Source organism: Hyperolius riggenbachi, chromosome 3, assembly GCF_040937935.1.
Source record: "Hyperolius riggenbachi isolate aHypRig1 chromosome 3, aHypRig1.pri, whole genome shotgun sequence".
Classification (NCBI taxonomy): domain Eukaryota; kingdom Metazoa; phylum Chordata; class Amphibia; order Anura; family Hyperoliidae; genus Hyperolius; species Hyperolius riggenbachi.
The window spans coordinates 422326491-422347798 of NC_090648.1; the positions used below are offsets into that span (position 1 = coordinate 422326491).

Below are 21308 nucleotides of genomic sequence, written 5' to 3' on the forward strand. Positions count from 1 at the left end.
ACACAATATCAATTAGCAAGGCTGTGCATGCAACAAAAGTGTCAGTTTGACACAGAAAAAAAAATATGTACAGGATGAGCTCTGACAAGAGCGGTTGCTGTTGATGGGTGCTTTAAAAGCAATAATAATCAGTCAGGAGCAAGCAAAGCAGCCTAGAACCTAACTAATCTGTCCCTAGGAGAATAAGTCTGCAGCAGCTGCCCCTTTCCTCGCTCTAGCAGGCACACGAGTGAGTGTAATGGCCCCCGGACCATGCCTTATATACGGGGGGGGGGGGCTCCAGGGCTTAGTGTAGCCTGAATGGCTACAATGTGCCTGCTGACTGTGATGCAGAGGGTCAAAGTAGTGCATTATGGGGTGAATCGAAATTCCGAAAAAGTTCACGAACCCCCAACGTTCGCCTGGAACCGTTCGCTACATCTCTAGAACCTACATGTGTTTGGCCATAAAAAAAAAAAAAAAAAAGTTTAAAAGACTTTTCTGAAAGACACTTGGCAGTAAATATCACTGATTATGTTTTCATAAACAAACCTGCTACCTTTGTGCAGGGCCGGCCTTAGGTTTCACAGCGCCCTGAGCGAAACCTGATTTTTTTGTGCCCCCCCATTCAGCCTCTTCCTGTGTGCGTGCGCACACACGCACGTACACACAAACACTCACTGGCCCATATGCAATTCATCTTTTCTCCTGAGATATCTCCTAGGACAGTGGTTCCCAACCTTTTTGACATTGTGACACATCACGCCAAATGCTCAGATCTCCGTCAAAGTCACATATGTATAATAACCATAATAACCATGAATGGATGGAAAAAGTGCATTATCCTGAATACACTTAAAAATGAAGGCTAGAACCTTTCAGGAATATTAATAAAGACAATCAGTGGGACAGTTACCCCCCCCCCCCCCCATTTAGAATGATAGCACTTCACCGACAATTTTCACCACACGTTATAGCCGCAGTGCGCACCCCAAAAAACGTCCTCAGAATCAGTATAGGTAGGTAGACCGGTATAGGTGCCTCCAGTATAGGATCTCATGTGTAGGTGACCTCAATATAGTTTGTATAGCAAAAAAGGGTGTGTGCATCAAACACCAAGTGAACCCTTATATACCTGGCTCAATATAGTTTGACAAGCATAGGCGCCCCCAGTATAGGAAGTCAGTTGAAGGTCTCCATCCCCCCAATAGGTAGCCAGGCGTAGGTGCCCTCAGTAAAAGTAGCCAGCTATAGGTGCCCCCAGTATATGAAATCAGGTGTAGGTGCCCTCAGTATAGGAAATCAGGTGTAGGTGCCCTCAGTATAGGAAATCAGGTGTAGGTGCCCTCAGTATAGGCAACCAGCTATAGGCGCCCCATTGGAAGCCGGCACCCTGAGCGACCGCTCCGGTCGCTCAGGTCAAAGGCCGGCTATGCCTTTGTGACATTTTCATGATGGGGCAGCCATGTTGGCTTTGTTGGTACAGCTGGGATAGCACTTTCATAGTTTGATTTACCACATTCATGTACCTATGCTTCCTGACTGAATATATAGCTTACAGTGGCTGGATGGTGTACTGGTTAAGGGCTCTGCCTCTGACACAGGCGACCTGGGTTCGAATCTCGGCTCTGCCTGTTCAGTAAGCCAGTAATTCAGTAAGGAGCTCTTTGGGCAAGACTCCCTAACTCTGCTACTGCCTACTGAGTGCGCTCTAGTGGCTGCCTCGCAAGCACTTTGATTCCGACAGGAGAAAAGCGCTATCCAAAAAAAGGTATTATTATTACATACTACAGACCACATCACTCTCAGACAAGATCTCTGCCTAGGTAAAATCCCAGGAACATCTCCTCCTCTGCATTTAATGAAAGCAATTTAAGCATACTCACTTGAAATGTGAGTGTAGGTCCACTTTAATGTAATAACTTCAATGCATGCTTAACTCTACTGCCTACCTCATCTACCACCCATTGCACCCCTCAACTGCTCCTCCACTTTACCTTTCCCCAACTTACAGAACAAATTCAAAGATACTACATCAAATGCAACCACCTCTCCACAAACCTTCTGTTACCGAGTTTAGTTATTTCTTCTGATTCTTACATCCAAGACTAATCACTAGCCTTTATTTACTCCCACATTTTGTTTCCCATCACTTCAGATAACTTTTGGGGGGTTGAAAATGTAAATTTACCTCCTCTTGGAACCAGAAACTTTCCTGATGGTACAATGGAGTTTTCCTTATCAGCAGTGAGGAGACCATTAATTAACTAACAAAATTATCAGACACTCATCCATGAACTGCTGTTTCAAGCCCTTGAGTACTAACTGCATTTTACTGTGAATAAATACTTCAGATTTTGACTTCTTACTCTAAAGAACCTGCTGCCATTTTGCACAGCAGTTATTGTGTTTTCATCCACAGTGGAAGTCAGTGACCTTATTGAGACCAACTGGTGGCTTGTCGCTTTGCTTAGTCGTACCCTTATGTAATTTTTTTTTTAAACACTGAACTTCCTTCAGTAAGTTAAAACAAAAAACTTTTTCTTACCCAGTTTACTTCCTCATATGCAGCCAATTTTTCTGAATTTATGGACTATGTTTTAACTTACATGTTATTTTTCTTTTCCTTTGCACATATTTGGTATAGTGGTTTAAGCATGACCTGTATTATATGCTTGGAAATTCCTTCATTCTGTGCAACTTCACCTGGCACAGTTCATACAGTTTTAAAGTTAATAGAGTGGTCACCACAAATATGGATATCCGGTTCATTTGATCTAGTTTTTCTTGTTACTATGATCAAGTTTTGGATAGCAGTACATTGAAATGGAAAGGTTCCCACCACCAAAACCTGTTTAGGGTAAATTTTCATCAAGAAGAGAGTTTAACTTTAATTCTGAGAAAGAAAAATTAACTAAATAGTTAACACTGGTAAATTGGGCTGCATGAAAAACTCCATAAAAACTTCCATGGTCAGCAAGGCTGCATCCGAGTAGCCTCGTCTTTCCTAAATGGTCAATGCACAGGTCTGTTAAATTAAAAGGGAACAGCTCCCCGCCCCATGTCAGATAAGCAGAGGTCTGTATACACACACACACACACACACACACACACAGTGAAGAGCTCATACCCACCCTGCTGAAAGTGAAACTTCCCCACTCTAATCTTCAATATGATATGCCTTCTTAAAACAGAAGGTATTTGCAATAATTCAGCTTCAAGTGAGCAACTGTGGTTTCCCACAATGTACCACTACGGAATATGCAAATGATCTCTTTATGCCCCTGAAGCCAGGCTTACATCCAGAACGGCTGGTGTACAGCAAGCCTACAGCTTTCAGCATATCACAGTGGGTGTTGCTTTTTTAGTAAGAGGGGTTTTTAGTCTCTTAGTCCTCTATACTTTCCTAGTGGTTCTGGGTCACCCTGAGTTTTTTGGGTATTCTGTTATTTTAACCTTGTGATCATCAGACAATGCTGTCCATGGTACTGACAGAGGCTGGTGTCCCTGTGAAGACTGCTGCCACTACTAGGACAGAAGGGTCACTAGGAAAATAACTGAATTATGCAAACATGCACTGTATGCAGCTCACTGTGATCTTGATGCTAGATTCTCACCAGAGGTGGTCTGGGCAGAGAACCGTCTGATGTGGGCATAGTGATAAGAATTCTTCAGTGTACTAAAAAGGACTGTGAAAGGCGTCAGCTCTATATAAACGCATAATTTATGTGGCTGTGGTAACAACATTAGAATGTAAGTGCCTTTATAGGCAAGGCTGTGGAGACGGTACAAAAATCACCCAACTCAGACTCAGTTTATGAAACCACCGACTCCAGGTACCCAAAAATTGCTCCAACTCCTCTACTCAAACGCTCTATCTATAGGTAAGGACTGACATGGATTATTCTGTGAGCTCTGTAGTGTGCTGCACCTACACTGGGAACTAGATGAAGTAATTCTACCTGCCATCAAAGATCCTTGTGTAATGCTCTCCTTGAATAATTCTTCAAAGAAAATGCGGTTACTACAGTTCACAGATTTCTCCACCAATCCCCACATCATTATGAGAATAAGGGGCTACTGGCATACAGACAGAGGCACAGCACATTTGATCTCATTTACAGCAGGCAGAATTCAGGCCTGCTTACAGATTCAGGATGCCAAAAACCAGGAACACAAAAACAGGAAAATCACAGCAGCAGAAGCCCCACAGGCAACTTTACCTCTGCTCATTAGCTCCAGTAAATTGGAGAGAGGAAACGTGTCAGTACAAACAGCTTGGGTGTGAATTTTCTGTCTGAATTGGCCTTACTATCACAAGGCTCAGCCTTCCTTCTAATCTTTTATTGCACACAAAGGCTTCAGAAATAATTCTGATTTCCTTCCCTTTTCAGCCAAACGGAAAAATGACCTTCAAGCTGACCACAAATACAAGCTAGACAAAGTCACCCAAAACAGTATAGCCTGTATGCTTGTTTCACATCAGAAGCCCTTTGCTGGTTTTATCCATTTATCCTTATTAGACATGACTGTGCTACAACACTGTGGTGTGAAACAGAGTTCTGCGCTGATGAGTGAATGAGTAGGCCCTGTTGTCTCACAGACAGATGAGACAAATGAAAGCTTGTCTAATGAAGACAGCAGCAGCATACCTAGCGCAACATGTTATATCTAAGTATAGCACACATCCTGGTCCCAGGGCACCGATCACTTCACTCACAACATACTGCTCTGCTCACAGACCTGCTCAGCACTCAAAGGGGAGCAGTAAACCTACAGAAATGTGATCTTCAGTGGAGAATTGCTGTAAGTAGATAAAATAATGATTGTGTCTGAATAACTAGATTCTGGGGATTACTGACTAAAGGAGATGTGCTGTGAAATAAAGTCAAACTAGTACACTTGAGGCAATCCACTGTCAACCCTTCAGCAATCAAATGGCTGGGGATGCTAAGTCAGCATACACGTGTGAAGACTACTCAGAGCCAATGTTTTGCTCTAAGCAATTTCTCGTGGTTTCCAGTTCTTGACACCTTAAGTAGGCCATTAACAAAACAATTCTTTGGATTATCGATCATTCGATTTGAACGCATTATCAATCAGAAATGCCCATTCGGGCCCACGAATGGAAGGAAAGCTGCTAACCAAACCGATCAATTTGATTGACATTGATTTCACCCCTCCCCCCCCAAAAAAAAAAAAAAATCTGTTTTATTAATCTGATTGAATTGGATAGCAGCATTCCTTCTGTAGTGTTAAGTGCACAGGATACAATTTCACATCAGATCAATGGTTAATCTAACAGGAAGCTGCATCCAATTCTAGATTGCGCTCCCTGATAATTGGGTCAATTTTCAGATCATTACTTTATAAAATGGAGTTTTCAATAGAGAGCAGATCGGATAAGTCCGTGCAACTATTCGATCTGACGAGCAGTTGCACCATGTGTACATAGCATTAGTGGGTCTGAACAATCGCTTTCAATTGAAAATATGATCTAATCGGATGATCCATAGTCCAAAGAATTGTATAGTTAATGGCAACATTTAAGAGGATTGGTTGTTTGCACACATAGCATGGCATGAAGCAGCCAGCAATATTTACCAGCACATCCAATTGCCAAATGACTGATAAAATTGTTTTTTTTAATGGTCTTTGATCATCTGCTAAAAAAAAATCACTACCAATCACCTGAAAATTTGATTGGATGGCTGGATTAAGAGAGGATTGTGGCTTGTGTGAACTAGGCCCCACATTAGATTTTCAATATTCTGCACAGAAATATAATGTAGCTTTTAGGCACCCTGTTGGGTATATAAGGTAAACAGTAACTTTTCTGCCTTTTAAATCTCCCTTTATACATCACCCTTTGTCTATCTTCATTACAACCACACCCATACACCATGCAAAGACAGCTGCAATACAATTGGGACAAGCTTGTCCACATGGTACTAGAGGATACATTCAATGGTCAAGTATTTGCTCAAAGCTTACATGTGCCTATTTTACTCTACAGAGGATACACAATCGGCTCAGTACAAATTCACTAGATAAAAAAAAAGAAAAGAATTGCTGATAATAGGAAAACAAAATTACAATACTGTATGAATTGACTAATTTAAAGGGAATTATATCAGAAATCGCTAATATAAAGTCTTAAAAATGCATACTGCATCATATGCTGCCGCTTTGTGAATAAAAGATGAGATTAGTATTTAGGGATGAGTTGTAAACACTGTACTATACCCATTCTGTCCTATGGGGCCAACATCATAACACATTAACCAAAATAATGAGCAGTGACAGGGGACACAGGATATTGCTATAGTGCACCTCCTGTAACCAATAATGGGGCACAATGGGGAGAATCTGTAACGGAGGAGAGGGGAAGCTACTATGGGATTCCCCATGCAGTTAAATCATTAATTTCCATTCAAACTGTTTAAAAATCTTATTCTGGGTGTCCTACAACCTAAAGGCATCTTACATTAGCAAAATACAAAAACCTGAAGGCAATACTACAAAGAAAAGTGCCCGTAATGCTGAGTGTAAGGAGGAAGGGTGGAGTAATCATGTGGTGGAGTGTGGACACTTGTCCTTGCCTCCATCTCTCCACCACACCCCATCACATTCCTGGACTGGAGATAGCACCCAGGAGGAGTCTTTAGAAATGCACCCAGCTTACTATTCAGAGCAAATGCTAATGAAAGGAGCAAGTGCTGCCTTCATTATAACGGATCGTGCTATTAAGAGTTTAGCTGATTAACATTCACAGACCCGTCCTGAAAGCTCATCTTGACAAGCAGGCTGAAACATAAAAGGCAGTTTTATTTCATGTTTTGATTTAAACAGCATACGACCTTCACAAATGGTAATATATTAAGTTTTCCCATTTTTTTTTTATTTCAAGGTCAAATAAGAGAGTCTATTCATTTTAGCCATGATTGTTCCACCTGCTCTGTACAGAATAGGTCAGGGAATCTTCCCCAGCTCATGAAGAGGAGCAACTGGCTGTCTATCCAACATAAAAGGCAGTCAAGCAGTGGGGACACCTGGCCTAGGGAAGCAGCATCAATACATCACAGTTACTTCCACAGCTTACACTGCTAAGGTAACAAGTATCTGTTCCTGGAAATAAGGAACCCATGTTACCAGGTATACCTCCTGGCATCTTCTATTTAAGCCATCACAACACACTGTTAACCCCTCCTGTGCCCACTTGTTCTCTGAACAAAGCCCACTAAAGGAAGCAAGACACCACCCCTCAAGTGTTACACAAGACACTCCACAGCATATAGTGATATTGCAGGAAATCACAACCTAAAACATAATAACCATCAAATAGATAGGTTAGTGAGTACTTAGGAATAGAAACTACTGAAAATCTTCCAGTTACTTTACATTAGGATTAAACCTTCAGGATGTATTACTCTATTTAATGATACCCCAAATGAAACTGGCACTTAAAATCAATGACAATTATATGACATTTAAAGTTTTAGGGTCATGCACTATAGCGTCCAATTATAACCAATGGGTGGGCATATTTTGATTGGTAACCCAAAATTCTTAGAACCACTAAGCACCATCCTATATATATTGCTGCAATGTAATCCTCAGTGGTACTTGCTTACATTAACTCCAAAACAAAAAGGGGTTTAGGACTCAGACATTAAAAACAAAACCAAATAGTAGTATTCAAAATCAAGACATCAAAGCCCAATTGCCAAGCAAAAGAGCCCCCACCTACTTTACTGCTACTTTCCTGGATTCAGTCATTAACAGTAATATATGCTACATCTACCCAATGCAAATAATGAAAGTTTTTGCTACTATACAGAACACACACACACACACACACACACACACACACACACACACACACACACACACACACACACAGTACTCTCAGATCCCCCCCACTGGCTTTCTAGAAAAGACTGGAGGATTATTCCCTATGCAATGCATTATTTTCTATACAGCAAACATGAAAGCGAGCAATTAGAGTGTGACGTCTCCATCAGATGTAGGGAAGGTTTAATGAGGATGCTGATCATTAGAAGACTCCATGCAGCAGTGCACTGTATGGAGGAAGCTGTGCACGGTGTTGCCTAGGCAATGCGAGTGAGGAGGAGTGCGCAGGAATCTGCCTGCTCTGCTGCTGCACACTCACCTTCTGTTGCATAGCTGTGATCGCGCAGGAAACTATTGTTAATTTTGCGGGTATCTATGTCCTCCTCCATTGACAGCCTCTTTACTTTTCTGAATAGCTATGTGAAAAATACAAGTATCCATGATCCCTAGAGCACGCCTTTAGCAGAGGTGGCGAGCGAGCTGCCCCGAGCACTGCATGGCTGTGTGTGCTGCAGAATGAAGGGCCAGGAGCTAGAAGGGCTGCAGTACTTCTAACACATGCTGATCCTCCCACAGGCCCAACAGGTCACACCGCACCCAGTGCTGTCACCAGTGTGTGATGGCCACCAGCTCTGATGACAGGGCTGCAGATACACGGCGCTGCTATCAGCAGGCGCTCCGATCTCTCCGCTGATCCTGCTGGGGGTGGCGGTCTCTGCTGGAAGCTGGATTTAGCTGAGCCGCGGTGTTTGCAGCTCTGCCTCTCCTGGACGCGATCAGGTCAGTCTGCAGAGCCAGTCTGTCTTGCGGGAGCGGCTGAGCACATCTGTAACCTCCCGTGTGAGTCCTGTGCGTTCTCCTGGCCATGCAGCGTCTAGTCCTGCTGAGCCCGGCGGTGACAGAGAGGCATCTTGCCCTTCGCTGCTGCTCTTCCTTCGGATGCTGCCCCTGCCGCCTCTAGCTGTTGCTGCTGGTGCCTGGATACAGGAAGATGCTGCATTGGGTGCAGACTCCGCCCCTACAGCTTGTTTCTGTGCAACTGCGTCAGCATGGCCTGTCCTCTTCTCCAGGCTTACGGGCTGGAGTGCTGCAGTGAGGGGGCTGACACATCTAGAGGCAGCAGCACCAGCCTATTCCAACCCTTACCATACCTGGCACAGCGCCTCATCCAGCCCTCACCATGTCTGGCATAGCATCTCACACATCCCTCACCATCTCTGGCACAGCATATTATCCATCCCTTACCACACCTGGTACAGCATCTCAGCCCTCACCATCTCTGGTACAGTATATAATCCATCCCTTACCAAACCTGGTACAGCAACTCATTCAGCCCCTCACCATCTCTAGCACAGCATATAATCCATCCCTTACCATACCTGGCACAGTGCCTCATCCAGCCCTCACCATCTCTCATCCATCCCTCACCATCTCTGGCACAGCATATAATCCATCCCTTACCATACCTGGTACAGCAACTCACTCAGCCCTCACCATCTCTAGCACAGCGTATAATCCATCCCTAACCAAACCTGGCACAGTACCTCATCCAGCCCTCACCATCTCTGTCACAGCATATAACCCATCCCTAACCAAACCTGGCACAGCGCCTCATCCAGCCCTCACCATCTCTGGCACAGCATATAATCCATCCTTTATCATACCTGGCACAGCGCCACATCCAGCCTTCACCATGTCTGGCATAGCATCTCACATCCATCCCTCACCATCTCTGGCACAGCATATACGCCATCCCTTACCAAATCTGATACAGCAACTCATTCAGCCCTCACCATCTTCGGCACAACACCTCATCCATCCCTCACCATCTCTGGCACAACACCTTATCCATCCCTCACCATCTCTGACTTAGCATCTCACCTATCTCCCACCATCTCTGGTGTAGCATTTTATACATCCCTCGCCAAACCTGGAACCACACCTCATCCAACCCTCAGAAAACCAGACATAGCCCCTCATCCATCCCTGGCATAGCATTCATACATCACCCACCAGAGCTGACATCACATCATCCATTATCTCTGGCACAGCAGTCATCCCTCCCTCACCATCTCTTGTATAACATTTCATACATGACTCACCAAACACTGCTCCCCATCCATCCCTACCATTTCTGGCATAGCATCTCATCCATCCCTCCCTCACCAAACCTGGCACAGCGCCTCATCCAGCCCTCACCCTCTCTGGCACACCATATAATCCATCCTTTATCATACCTGGCACAGCGCCACATCCAGCCTTCACTAGAGTTAGGCCGAACCTCCGATTTTCGGTTCGCGAACCGGGTTCGCGAACTTTCGCGAAAGGTTCGGTTCGCGTTAAAGTTCGCGAACCGCAATAGACTTCAATGGGGATGCGAACTTTGAAAAAAAAAATAGTTATGCTGGCCACAAAAGTGATGGAAAAGATGTTTCAAGGGGTCTAACACCTGGAGGGGGGGATGGCGGAGTGGGATACATGCCAAAAGTCCCCGGGAAAAATCTGGATTTGACGCAAAGCAGCGTTTTAAGGGCAGAAATCACATTGAATGCTAAATGACAGGCCTAAAGTGCTTTCAAACATCTTGCATGTGTATACATCAATCAGGTAGTGTAATTAAGGTACTGCTTCACACTGACACACCAAACTCATCGTGTAACGCACCGCAAACAGCTGTTTGTGTAGTGACGGCCGTGCTTTACTGGTGCGCACCATGGCGAGAGTGCAGGTTTTGGTGGCTTTACAGCCCATATGGTCACCTGGCTGATGTAGCTGAATGACAGAACAGTGACTGTCCAGCTGATCAAATTTGGTCTGACCACAATGAGGCAACGACCTTATCATCGTGGGTGTGCCCCCCGAGACACTCATCTAGGCGCCGGTCATTGCTCCATTGTGATACGCAAGCCCCTTCACCACGGCAAGGTAATGATCACGAAGGGGAATGGGCGCATGTACATGCCTTTTCTTTTGTTGTTGCAGCTGCCCGCAGTGCAGCCAGAAAAATTAGGCAGTCATGTACACGCACCCGAAAAATTATTACATCGGCCGCTGCTAGCAGCGACCTAAAAAATTCAGCAATCCGCCTGGAGTCCCGGACCCTGTTGTTGGTGGCGGAGAAGGTAGTCAAGCGGCCTGCAGGCAGACATGCTGTGTGGAGGGACTGGGAGCGACTTAGTCTTCTTGGGGCAGGCCAGGCAGCCAGTCACACGGCGTGCAGGCAGAGATGCTGTATGTGCGGGGACTGACTTAGTCTTGGGGCGGGCAGCAGCCCTCCGGGATCCATGCCTCATTCATTTTGATAAAGGTGAGGTACTTAACACTTTTGTGACTTAGGCGACTTCTCTTCTCTGTGACAATGCCTCCAGCTGCGCTGAAGGTCCTTTCTGAGAGGACGCTTGCGGCAGGGCAGGAGAGAAGTTGGATGGCAAATTGGGACAGCTCTGGCCACAGGTCAGAACAGGTATGCAGTGGCGGGTTCACTAAACAGAACAGGTATGCAGTGGCGGGTCCACTGAACAGAACAGGTATGCAGTGGCGGGTTCACTAAACAGAACAGGTATATAGTGGCGGTTCACTAAACAGAACAGGTATGCAGTGGCGGGTCCACTGAACAGAACAGGTATGCAGTGGCGGGTTCACTTAACTGCACAGGTATGCGCACTGATGCGGTGGGTTCACTGAACAGAACAGGTATGCAGTGGCGGGTTCACTAAACAGAACAGGTATACAGTGGCGGTTCACTAAACAGAACAGGTATGCAGTGGCGGGTCCACTGAACAGATCAGGTATGCAGTGGCGGGTTCACTTAACTGCACAGGTATGCGCACTGATGCGGTGGGTTCACTGAACAGAACAGGTATGCAGTGGCGGGTCCACTGAACAGAACAGGTATGCAGTGGCGGGTTCACTAAACAGAACAGGTATACAGTGGCGGTTCACTGAACAGAACAGGTATGCAGTGGCGGGTTCACTTAACTGCACAGGTATGCGCACTGATGCGGTGGGTTCACTGAACAGAACAGGTATGTAGTGGCGGGTTCACTAAACAGAACAGGTATGCAGTGGCGGGTCCACTGAACAGAACAGGTATGCAGTGGCGGGTCCACTTAACTGAACAGGTATACAGTGGCGGTTCACTAAACAGAACAGGTATGCAGTGGCGGGTCCACTGAACAGAACAGGTATGCAGTGGTGGGTTCACAGCACAGGTATGCAGTGGTGGGTTCACAGCACAGGTATGCAGTGGTGGGTTCACAGCACAGGTATGCAGTGGTGGGTTCAATGAACAGGTATACAGTGGCGGGTCCACTGAACAGAACAGGTATGCAGTGGTGGGTTCACAGCACAGGTATGCAGTGGTGGGTTCACAGCACAGGTATGCAGTGGTGGGTTCACAGCACAGGTATGCAGTGGTGGGTTCACAGCACAGGTATGCAGTGGTGGGTTCACAGCACAGGTATGCAGTGGTGGGTTCACAGCACAGGTATGCAGTGGTGGGTTCACAGCACAGGTATGCAGTGGTGGGTTCACAGCACAGGTATGCAGTGGTGGGTTCACAGCACAGGTATGCAGTGGTGGGTTCACAGAACAGGTATGCAGCCAGACAGGAACAAGCTAAGCCTAACTAATCTTTCCCTGAGAGACAGTCTGCAGCAGCTCGCCCTACTCTGACTAATGCAGGCACACGAGTGGCCGTAATGGCCGCCGCTGCCTGCCTTATATAAGGGGGGGTGGGGCTCCAGGGGCTAGTGTAGCCTAATTGGCTACACTGGGCCTGCTGACTGTGATGTAGAGGGTCAAAGTTGACCCTCCATGTGCATTATGGGGCGAACCGAACTTCCGCAAAGGTTCGCCTGCGGGACGTGAACGCGAACCACTGAAGTTCGCATGGAACCGTTCGCAGGCGAACCGTTCGGCCCAACTCTGGCCTTCACCATGTCTGGCATAGCATCTCACATCTCCCTCACCATCTCTCATTCATCCCTCACCATCTCTGGCACAACACCTCATCCATCCCTCACCATCTCTGACTTAGCATCTCACCCATCTCCCACCATTTCCCACCCTCACCATCTCTGGCATGGCATGTTATCCATCTCTCACCATCTCTGGTAGAGCACCTTATTCACCCTCACCAAACCTGGCACAGTACCTCCTCCACCCCTCACCATCTCTGGCACAGCACCTTATCCATCCCTCACCATCTCTGGCATGGCATGTTAACCATCTCTCACCATCTCTGGCAGAGCACCTTATCCACCCTCACCAAACCTGGCACAGTACCTCCTCCACCCCTGCATTTCATACATCACTCACCAGAGCTGTCACATCACATGGCGCATCTCTCATCACCTCTGGCACAGCATTTCATCCCTCCCTCAACATCTCTGACATAGCATTTCATCCATCCCTCGCCAAACTAGGCACAGCGCCTCATCTACCCCTCACCAAACCTAGCACAATGCCTCATCTACCCCTCACCAAACCTGGCACAGCACCCCATCCACCCCTCACCATCTCTGGCACAGCATATCTCCCTCACAATCTCTGCATAGCATCTCATCCATCCCTCACCATCTATGGCACAGCATCTTATCCATCTATTAACCATCCCTGGCATAGCATTTCATACATCCCTCACCAAACCTGGCACAGCACCTTATCCACCCTTCAAACCTGGCACAGTACCTCATCAGCAAACCTGGCACAGCTCCTCATCCACCCCTGGCATAGTATTTCATACATCACTCACCAGTGCTAGTACAGCATTTCATCTATTATCGCCGGCACAGCACTTCATCTATCCCTCATCTATGACATAGCATTTCATACATCCCTCACCAAACTGGGCACAGCGCCTCATCCCTACCATCTCTAGCACATCACCTCATCCATCCCTCACCATCTCTGGCATTGCATATCATCCATCCGTCACCATCGCTGGTAGAGCATCTCATCCATCCCTCACCAAACCTTGCACAGCATCTTATCCATCTATCACCAAACCCGGCACAGCATATCATGCATTCCTTGGCAATCCTGGCACAGCATCTCATCCATCCCTCACCAAGCCTGGCACAGCATATCATCCATGCCTCATCTCTGGCATAGCATTTCATCCATCCCTCACCAAACCTGGCATAGCACCTTATCCATCCCTCACCATCTCTGGCATAGCATCTCATCCATCCCTCAGCATCTTATACATCCCTCACCATCTCAGACATACAGTGCTGCCCATAATTATTCATACCCCTGGCAAAATGTTCGACTTAATTTTTTGACGGCACTTGAGAGGTCTCCCAAAAGATAATAAGACTATGTACAAGAGGAATTATTGTAGAGAAAAGAAAAAAAATCTCAGCTTTTATTTATATTTGAGTAAAAAGTGTCCAGTTCAAAATTATTCATACCCTTCTCAATAATCAATAGAAAAACCTTTATTAGCTATTACAGCAAATAAACACTTCCTATAATTGCAGACCAGCTTTTTACATGTCTCCATGGGTATTTTTGCCCATTCAGCTTTAGCAAGGAGCTCCAAATCTTTCAGGTTGGATGGTCTTCTTGCCATCACACTGATCTTTAGCTCCCTCCACAGATTCTCAATTGGATTCAAGTCAGGACTCTGGCTGGGCCACTCCAAAGCGTTAATGTCTGAAAACCATTTCTTAACCACTTTTGCTGTGTGTTTTGGGTTACAGTCATGCTGAAATGTTGATTGGTGGCCAAGATGGTGGCCAAGTTCCTCAGCAGACTACCTGATGATATAATTGAGACTCCTCATGAATTACTCTTTTTTTTTCATGGTGCTGTATTACTGTGATTAGGTTCCCCAGACTTACGGGCTGGAGTGCTGCAGTGGTCCATTGGCTGAAAAACCAACCCCAAAGCATTAGGTTCCCGCCACCATGTTTGACAGTGGGGATGGTGTTCTTTGAGTTGAAGGCTTCTTTTTTACGCCAAATGAAGGAAACATCATTGTGACCAAACAATTCAATTTTTGTTTCACAGAAGACCAGAAGTCTTCTTTTTCCAGATGAGCATTTGCAAAGACCAAGCAAGCTTTTGTGTGCCTTATCTGGAGAAGTGGTGTCCTCATTGGTCTGCATCCATGGAACCCAGAAGTGTGCAGGGTCCTTTGGATTGTCTGCTTTGAGACAATGCCACCAGCAGAGCCAAGATTCACCAGGATGGCCTTGGTGGTGATCCTTGGATTCTTTTTCACCTCTCTCACTATCCTCCTGGCCAGCACAGGTGTCACTTTTAACTTCCAACCACTGGAACTGGAAAACATTTAGAAATGACCTTGCAGTCCTTTCCTCACTTGTGAGCAGCCACAATGCGCAGCCACAGGGCCTCACTGAGCTCCTTTGTCTTAGCCCTGACTGGATAAACCAACTGCAGAGTGCTGCGGTTTTTCACCTGTTGATTAAAACAGCTGTTCCCAATTAATCAGGGTAAATAGGATGCTTTAGAACAGCTTGGACTATTTGGAATGGTATAGAACTTTTTCCCACAGACTGAGTTTGTGAAGGGTATGAATAATTTTGGACTGTATACTTTTTGCTCAAATTTAAAGCGGAATATAACCCTGCATTTCAACTTTGCTCTAAAACATTATTTACAGCATATTATATGCAAAAAGCATTTTTTTTTTACTAGACCAGCATTGGAAGGGTTAAACACAGAGGTTTTAAGTTCCGTGCAGACATTCAGATGGTTACATTCTATTTAGTTAGTGTGTAACTGTTTATCAATAGATACATCTCTTTGGCTGTCCTCCAAGCTCCTTCTCAGTGAGAGAGAGGAGTCATAATAAACACATATTTGTAAACAAAAAGTATCTAACTCAAGTTCGGATTCGGTTGCAGAAATCTCTAGGGACTTTAAAGCCCTGTGTAACCCTTCCAATGCTGGTCTAGTAAAAAAAAAATGCTGGTTGCATATAATATACTGTAAATAATGTTTTAGAGCAAAGTTGAAATGCAGGGTTATATTCCGCTTTAAATAAAAACTGAAAAATGTTTTTTCCACAATAATGCCTTTTGTGCATCGTCTTGTTACCTTTTGGGAGACACCCATGTCATTTCCTATCAAAACATTACTTGCTGGTTGAATAAAAGTAACCAAGTAAAAATTTGCCAGGGGTAGGAATACTTATGGGCAGCACTGTAGCATTTCATCCATCATTCACCAAACCTGGCACACACCACCTCCTGCACCCTTCACCAGACCTGGCAAATCACCTCATCCATCCCTCACCATCTCTGGCACAGCATTTCATCCATCACCAGACCTGGCACACCTCCTCCTGCACCTCTCACCAGATCTGGCACACCCCTCAACATCTCTGGCATAGCATCTGAACTATCAGTCACTAGACATGGCACACCACCTCCTGCACCCTTTACCAGACCTGGCACACCTCCTCCTGCACCCTTTACCAGACCTGGCACACCTCCTCCTGCACCCCTCTCTAGTCCTGGCACACCTCCTCCTGCACCTCTCACCAGATCTGGCACACCCCTCAACATCTCTGGCATAGCATCTGAACTATCAATCACTAGACATGGCACACCACCTCATGCACCCTTTACCAGACATGGCACACCACCTCCTGCACCCTTTACCAGACCTGGCACACCTCCTCCTGCACCCTTTACCAGACCTGGCACACCTCCTCCTGCACCCCTCTCTAGTCCTGGCACACCTCCTCCTGCACCTCTCACCAGATCTGGCACACCCCTCAACATCTCTGGCATAGAATCTGAACTATCAGTCACCAGACCTGGCACACCCCTCCTGCACCCCTCACCAGTTCTAACACCACATGATGCACCCCTCACCAGACCTGGCACACCCCTCTTGCGTCCCTCACCAGCAGAGCCGGGACAAGGTCCTCCAGCACCCAAGGCTGAGACACCTTAGTGCGCCCCTCCATCCTGCCACCCCAGCCATCACACACTGATTGCTATTAGACTAAGAAGCGCCACAGGGCCCACAACCTCCCCAACACCTTAATATCTAGTTAACTGGCTTGCAGTCACTGCCATGTATCCCCTTTTCTTATTTATTTCTGCTTCAAAACACAATTAGGAATGACAGCTGAATGAATTCTGCGCCCCCTCCTACACTGCGCCCTGAGGCCGGAGCCTCTCCAGCCTATGCCTCGGCCCGGCCCTGCTCACCAGACCTGGCACACTTTTGCACCCCTCACCAGACCTGGCACACGAATATTACACCCCTCACCAGTTTTGACAGTAATACCTCATAACCTCATTTATTTTTCAGCTTTAAAACAATGCATCCTTAACCACAAAAGACAAGAGCTCTGGCAGCTGTAATGTATATCTAGCACAGCGCTATTATCACAGCATCCCTGCAGAGTCAGCACCACTTCTCTGTACAGAAGATATTTATACACCATCCCCACCCTATGATGAAAAGTGCTGTGTCACAATCATTGCGAGGACTGCAAGAAGAAGGCCACAGAACACAGTGGTGGTTCCAGAATAGATGTGAAAGTCCGCGCTAAATCACATTTACCTCCACATTAAAATGACCCTGTGGTGAGAAAAGTCTGGAGGCCATTATATATATACTTTTTATGTATGCTGCCTGGCTGTCCTGCTAATCCGCTACCTCTACACCCAAACGTCCATGCATATCAGGTGTTCTGAGAGCAGTATTTAAAGAGGCACTGTAGTGACACATAGACTGCAGTAAATTATTCAATCAGGATACTTTTATGTTAATAATCCTGGTTTCAGCTTTTGACAGCCTACAAATCTCTGGAAGACAAAATAGAGAGAGAGAGGAGGCGGGTGGAGGGAGGAGGTGTTTTTATAGCATTTTAAAAGGCACTTCCGGTTTTGTCGATCCATATATCCGAATAGGTCAGATATCCGCGGATAATGCGTTCGGATATCCGTATTCACGCGGATATCTAAGAGGTCGTATTCGGATATCCGAACCGGATTCGGATATCCGGATCTGGATTAATTCGGATTTTAAAAAGTACTATCCAAGCATCCCTGGTAGCTACTGCAGATAGAGAGGAATGGAAAGGAACTGAGGGTCCAGAAGCAGTATCCTTCCCCCTGCAGCTGGAAGAAGCCCCAAGTATGTGTAAATCCTGTTTTGTTTTTGCTTGGATCACATTTTGTGGAATTCTGCGGTGTTTTTTTAAATTCTCAAATCACACTTGAGCTGTGCTTAAAGTGACCCTGAGACTAATAATAAAAGATTTATACAAACCTCTGCACAGATTGCTCCCACGCAATCATCCTCCACCTTCTCCCATTAGCAGCCCCATAAGTTTGGCCGGTCGGCTGGGAGCGTTCTGTGCCTGCGCAGTAGTACTGTTCAGACGTAGAGTCCTGGCGACGCGGTGCACCCCGACTCACAAAGCAATCAGGTCTGCTAACTGGAGCATGAGGAGGCAGAGGAAGATGGCGTGGGAGCGATTGGTGCTGAGGGGGCAGAATGAAGCCCCAGATATGTATAAAACATTCATCTCAGGGTCATTTTAAAACGATGCACTTTTACTTACCTGGGGCCTCTTCCAGCTCCCCGTAGTTTGTGAGGTCCTACAGCATTCTCTGGTCCTCCACCATTCTCCTGGCAGCTCTAGAAGTTTGGCAATCTGACTGCACATGCATGGCCCCATTCACGCAGCCTTCTCAAGTATGCCCCCATTTCATCCTGGTCCTTTAACCCACACTATGGCTCCCAATTCTGGTCCTCCTTTCCCCCCTAATGCAGGAGTGGGGGGTAATTTGGTTACCTATACTGAGCAAATGCAGTCATCTGGCTACCCATACTGATGCACAATACCCTCTTCTTCCTTCCCTGTGTGTACAAACACAACTGTACTGGGTGTGTGCAAGTTCATGCCCAGTAGCACAAATCGGCTTGTGCAAAGAGGAAAAGTCCATACACAAGTGGCTTTGTGCTACTGGGCATGTACAGATCATACTCGAAGATGTCCAGTACAATTGGGCTTGTACACAGAGGTAAGCACAGCCTCGAGGAAAAAGAGGGTTCTGAGCAGCAGTGGTGGGGTCTGAATTTGCTCAGAGGGTCCCAGCACTGGAACAGTGGGCCCCAGGAGGCTCTACTATGGTATATATCTAATTTTTATATTGCTTCAGTTTCACTTTAAAGGGAACCTAAACTGAGAGGGATATGGATGTTGCCTTTTAAACAATACCACTTGCCTGGCAGTCCTGCTGATCTCTTTGGCTGTAGTGGTTGAATCACACACCTGAAACAAGCATGCAGCTAATCCAGTCTGATTTCAGTCAGATCACCTGATCTGCATGCTTGTTGAGGGGCTGTGGCTACAAGTATAAGGGCGCGATTCCACTTGAGCGGCGTGCGTCTGCGAGATGCGAGCCTGCTCTTCTGGGTCTGCGGGGAAAGCAGACGAATACCATCAGCCGTGCCATGCACGGCTATGGGATCCGCAGCCTCCCGCGCTGATTCGGATGGAAAAGCCGGCCGAATCGCTAGCGGTAGCGATTCGGCCGGCGTTACCATTGCACCCTATGGCAGAGTTTCCCCGCACTATTCGCCTGCAGGGAAACTCTGCAGATTCGCGGCGGTTTCCGCTCAAGTGGAAACGCGCCCTTAGAGATACGGGATCAGCAGGAGAGTCAGGCAACTGGTATTATTTTAAAAGGAAAAATCCATATCCTCAGTTTAGGTTCCCTTTAAGGCTATGGCCCATATGCAATTCACTTTTCCTCCTGAGTTTTCTCCTAGGTGATAATTTTAAACTAGTCAATAACAAAATTTTGTTACAGGGTCTCTTTAAGCAACTTTGAGTTGCAAAATATGGCAGGTGCCACCCACTCAAATGCACCTTACAAATAAACAGAAGTTACAGACTGGCAGTTAAGTGTACTGCTGTCAGCTGTTCATGTGAAAAAGCCATTACATACCGGTAATTAAAAACATAGGACACAATGATATGATATTTCCTTTTGAAAAATGTTTACTACAATGCACGAGAATACATTTTTCTAATCAGTTAAACTAAAGGCCTGCATGCATTTAGATACAATTTTAGTAATAGATGCATTTCATCAATCGTGGTTAGGATCATGTAAATCATGGTGTGTTTCCACTACTGCAATGCTAGTTTGCTGCAAATCCACTACCTGCTGCACTTTTAAACATTTGTGTACAGTCTGTAGAAGACTAGAAAAACCCCATAGAAAGCATTTTTCTATGCAATTTTGCTCAAAACTGTTGCAACTTCTTGTGATGTCACATTTCCTGATAAAATTGAGGGACACACAATTCATATGAATAATACATTCCTTAATGGAAAAATTTAAAAATACATTTCCTCAAGCTAATCCAATAAAATGTAATTGATAAATTGCACAAAAACTGCAGAAAATCGGATGCCAAAAAGGCAATGGAAGCATATACTGCATTTTTGGGCTTTACAGTAGAAACAAGCCCCTTATGGTACATTTCCACTTGCACTGTGAATCATTGGACACTTTTTTTCCAACTTTTTTTCAGATACTGCGCACATAAAAAATGTGTTTTGTATGTGGAAAATGCATGCTGCAAATTTTTTTTTTCATTAGATGCATGCCAGTCCATCCAGCATGCACTATCAGATTTAAAGGACATCTGTAACCTAAATATACGTATGAATAAACATATTTATATGTTCTCTATGGCCGATTTCATGTTTCTTTTCCATATAAAAGTGCACTTTTTTTCCCAATATAGCTATAATCTCTGAACTACTTCTGGAGTCGCTGATATATTGACATAAAAAAGGTGATTTATAAATGGGAAAAATAAACCATGAAGACAATGGCAGGGATCGGTGAAACTCAAGCCAATAAGGTCAGGGTGTAAAAACCAAAGCTATACAGTTAAGTCTATAAATAGTTGGGCAGAGAACTTTTTTCTTCTAATTTTGGTTCTATACATTACCATAATTAATTTTAAATGAAACAGCTCTGATGCAGATGAAATGCAGACTTTCACCTTTAATTCAATGAAGTGAACAAAACAATTGCATGAAAATGTGAGGCAACTAAAGTATTTTTTAACACAATCCCTTCATTTCAGGGGGTCAAAAGTAATTGGAAAAATTATATAACTGAAAAGAAAATGTTCATTTCTAATACTTTGTTGAAAAGCTATTGCTGCCAATGACAGCCTGAATCTTGAAAGATCACCAGATTCTGGGTTTCCTTTTTAATGCTGTGTTAGGGCTCGTTTCCACTGTTGCAACGCGATTTCAGCCGCATTCCGACGCTTGTAAAAACGCATGCGGATGCGTTTCCACATGCGTTTTTACCCGCGATTTCGCATGGCAGGGTGCCATGCGAAATTAACCATGACACTGCCAGGGCTAAATAAAATTGAAAAAGGTGCGAAATCGCACGCGAAATCGCGGGTAAAAACGCATGTAACAAACGCATGCGTTTTTACTA

General features: G+C 45.5%; 1 protein-coding gene and 1 long non-coding RNA gene across 4 annotated transcripts in view; one reads left to right on the forward strand and one right to left on the reverse strand.

Annotated features, from left to right (window-relative positions):
- The window catches only part of PPP2R2B (protein phosphatase 2 regulatory subunit Bbeta), a 477586-nt gene that overhangs the window by 204772 nt on the left and 251506 nt on the right, over positions 1 to 21308 (reverse strand). The window contains exon 1 of one of the 3 annotated variants that reach the window (XM_068277554.1): positions 8153 to 8861. The exons of the other annotated variants lie outside the window; for them this stretch is intronic. Within the exon in view, the coding sequence (XP_068133655.1) occupies positions 8153 to 8222 (70 nt within the window). The 5' untranslated portion in view covers positions 8223 to 8861. Of the gene's footprint in view, positions 1 to 8152; positions 8862 to 21308 lie in introns of those variants that run through there. 3 annotated transcript variants of the gene reach the window in all.
- On the forward strand, positions 8887 to 17417 carry LOC137564128 (uncharacterized). The gene is made up of 2 exons (XR_011030529.1): positions 8887 to 9115; positions 17131 to 17417. It is a non-coding gene; the product is annotated as an uncharacterized lncRNA (long non-coding RNA).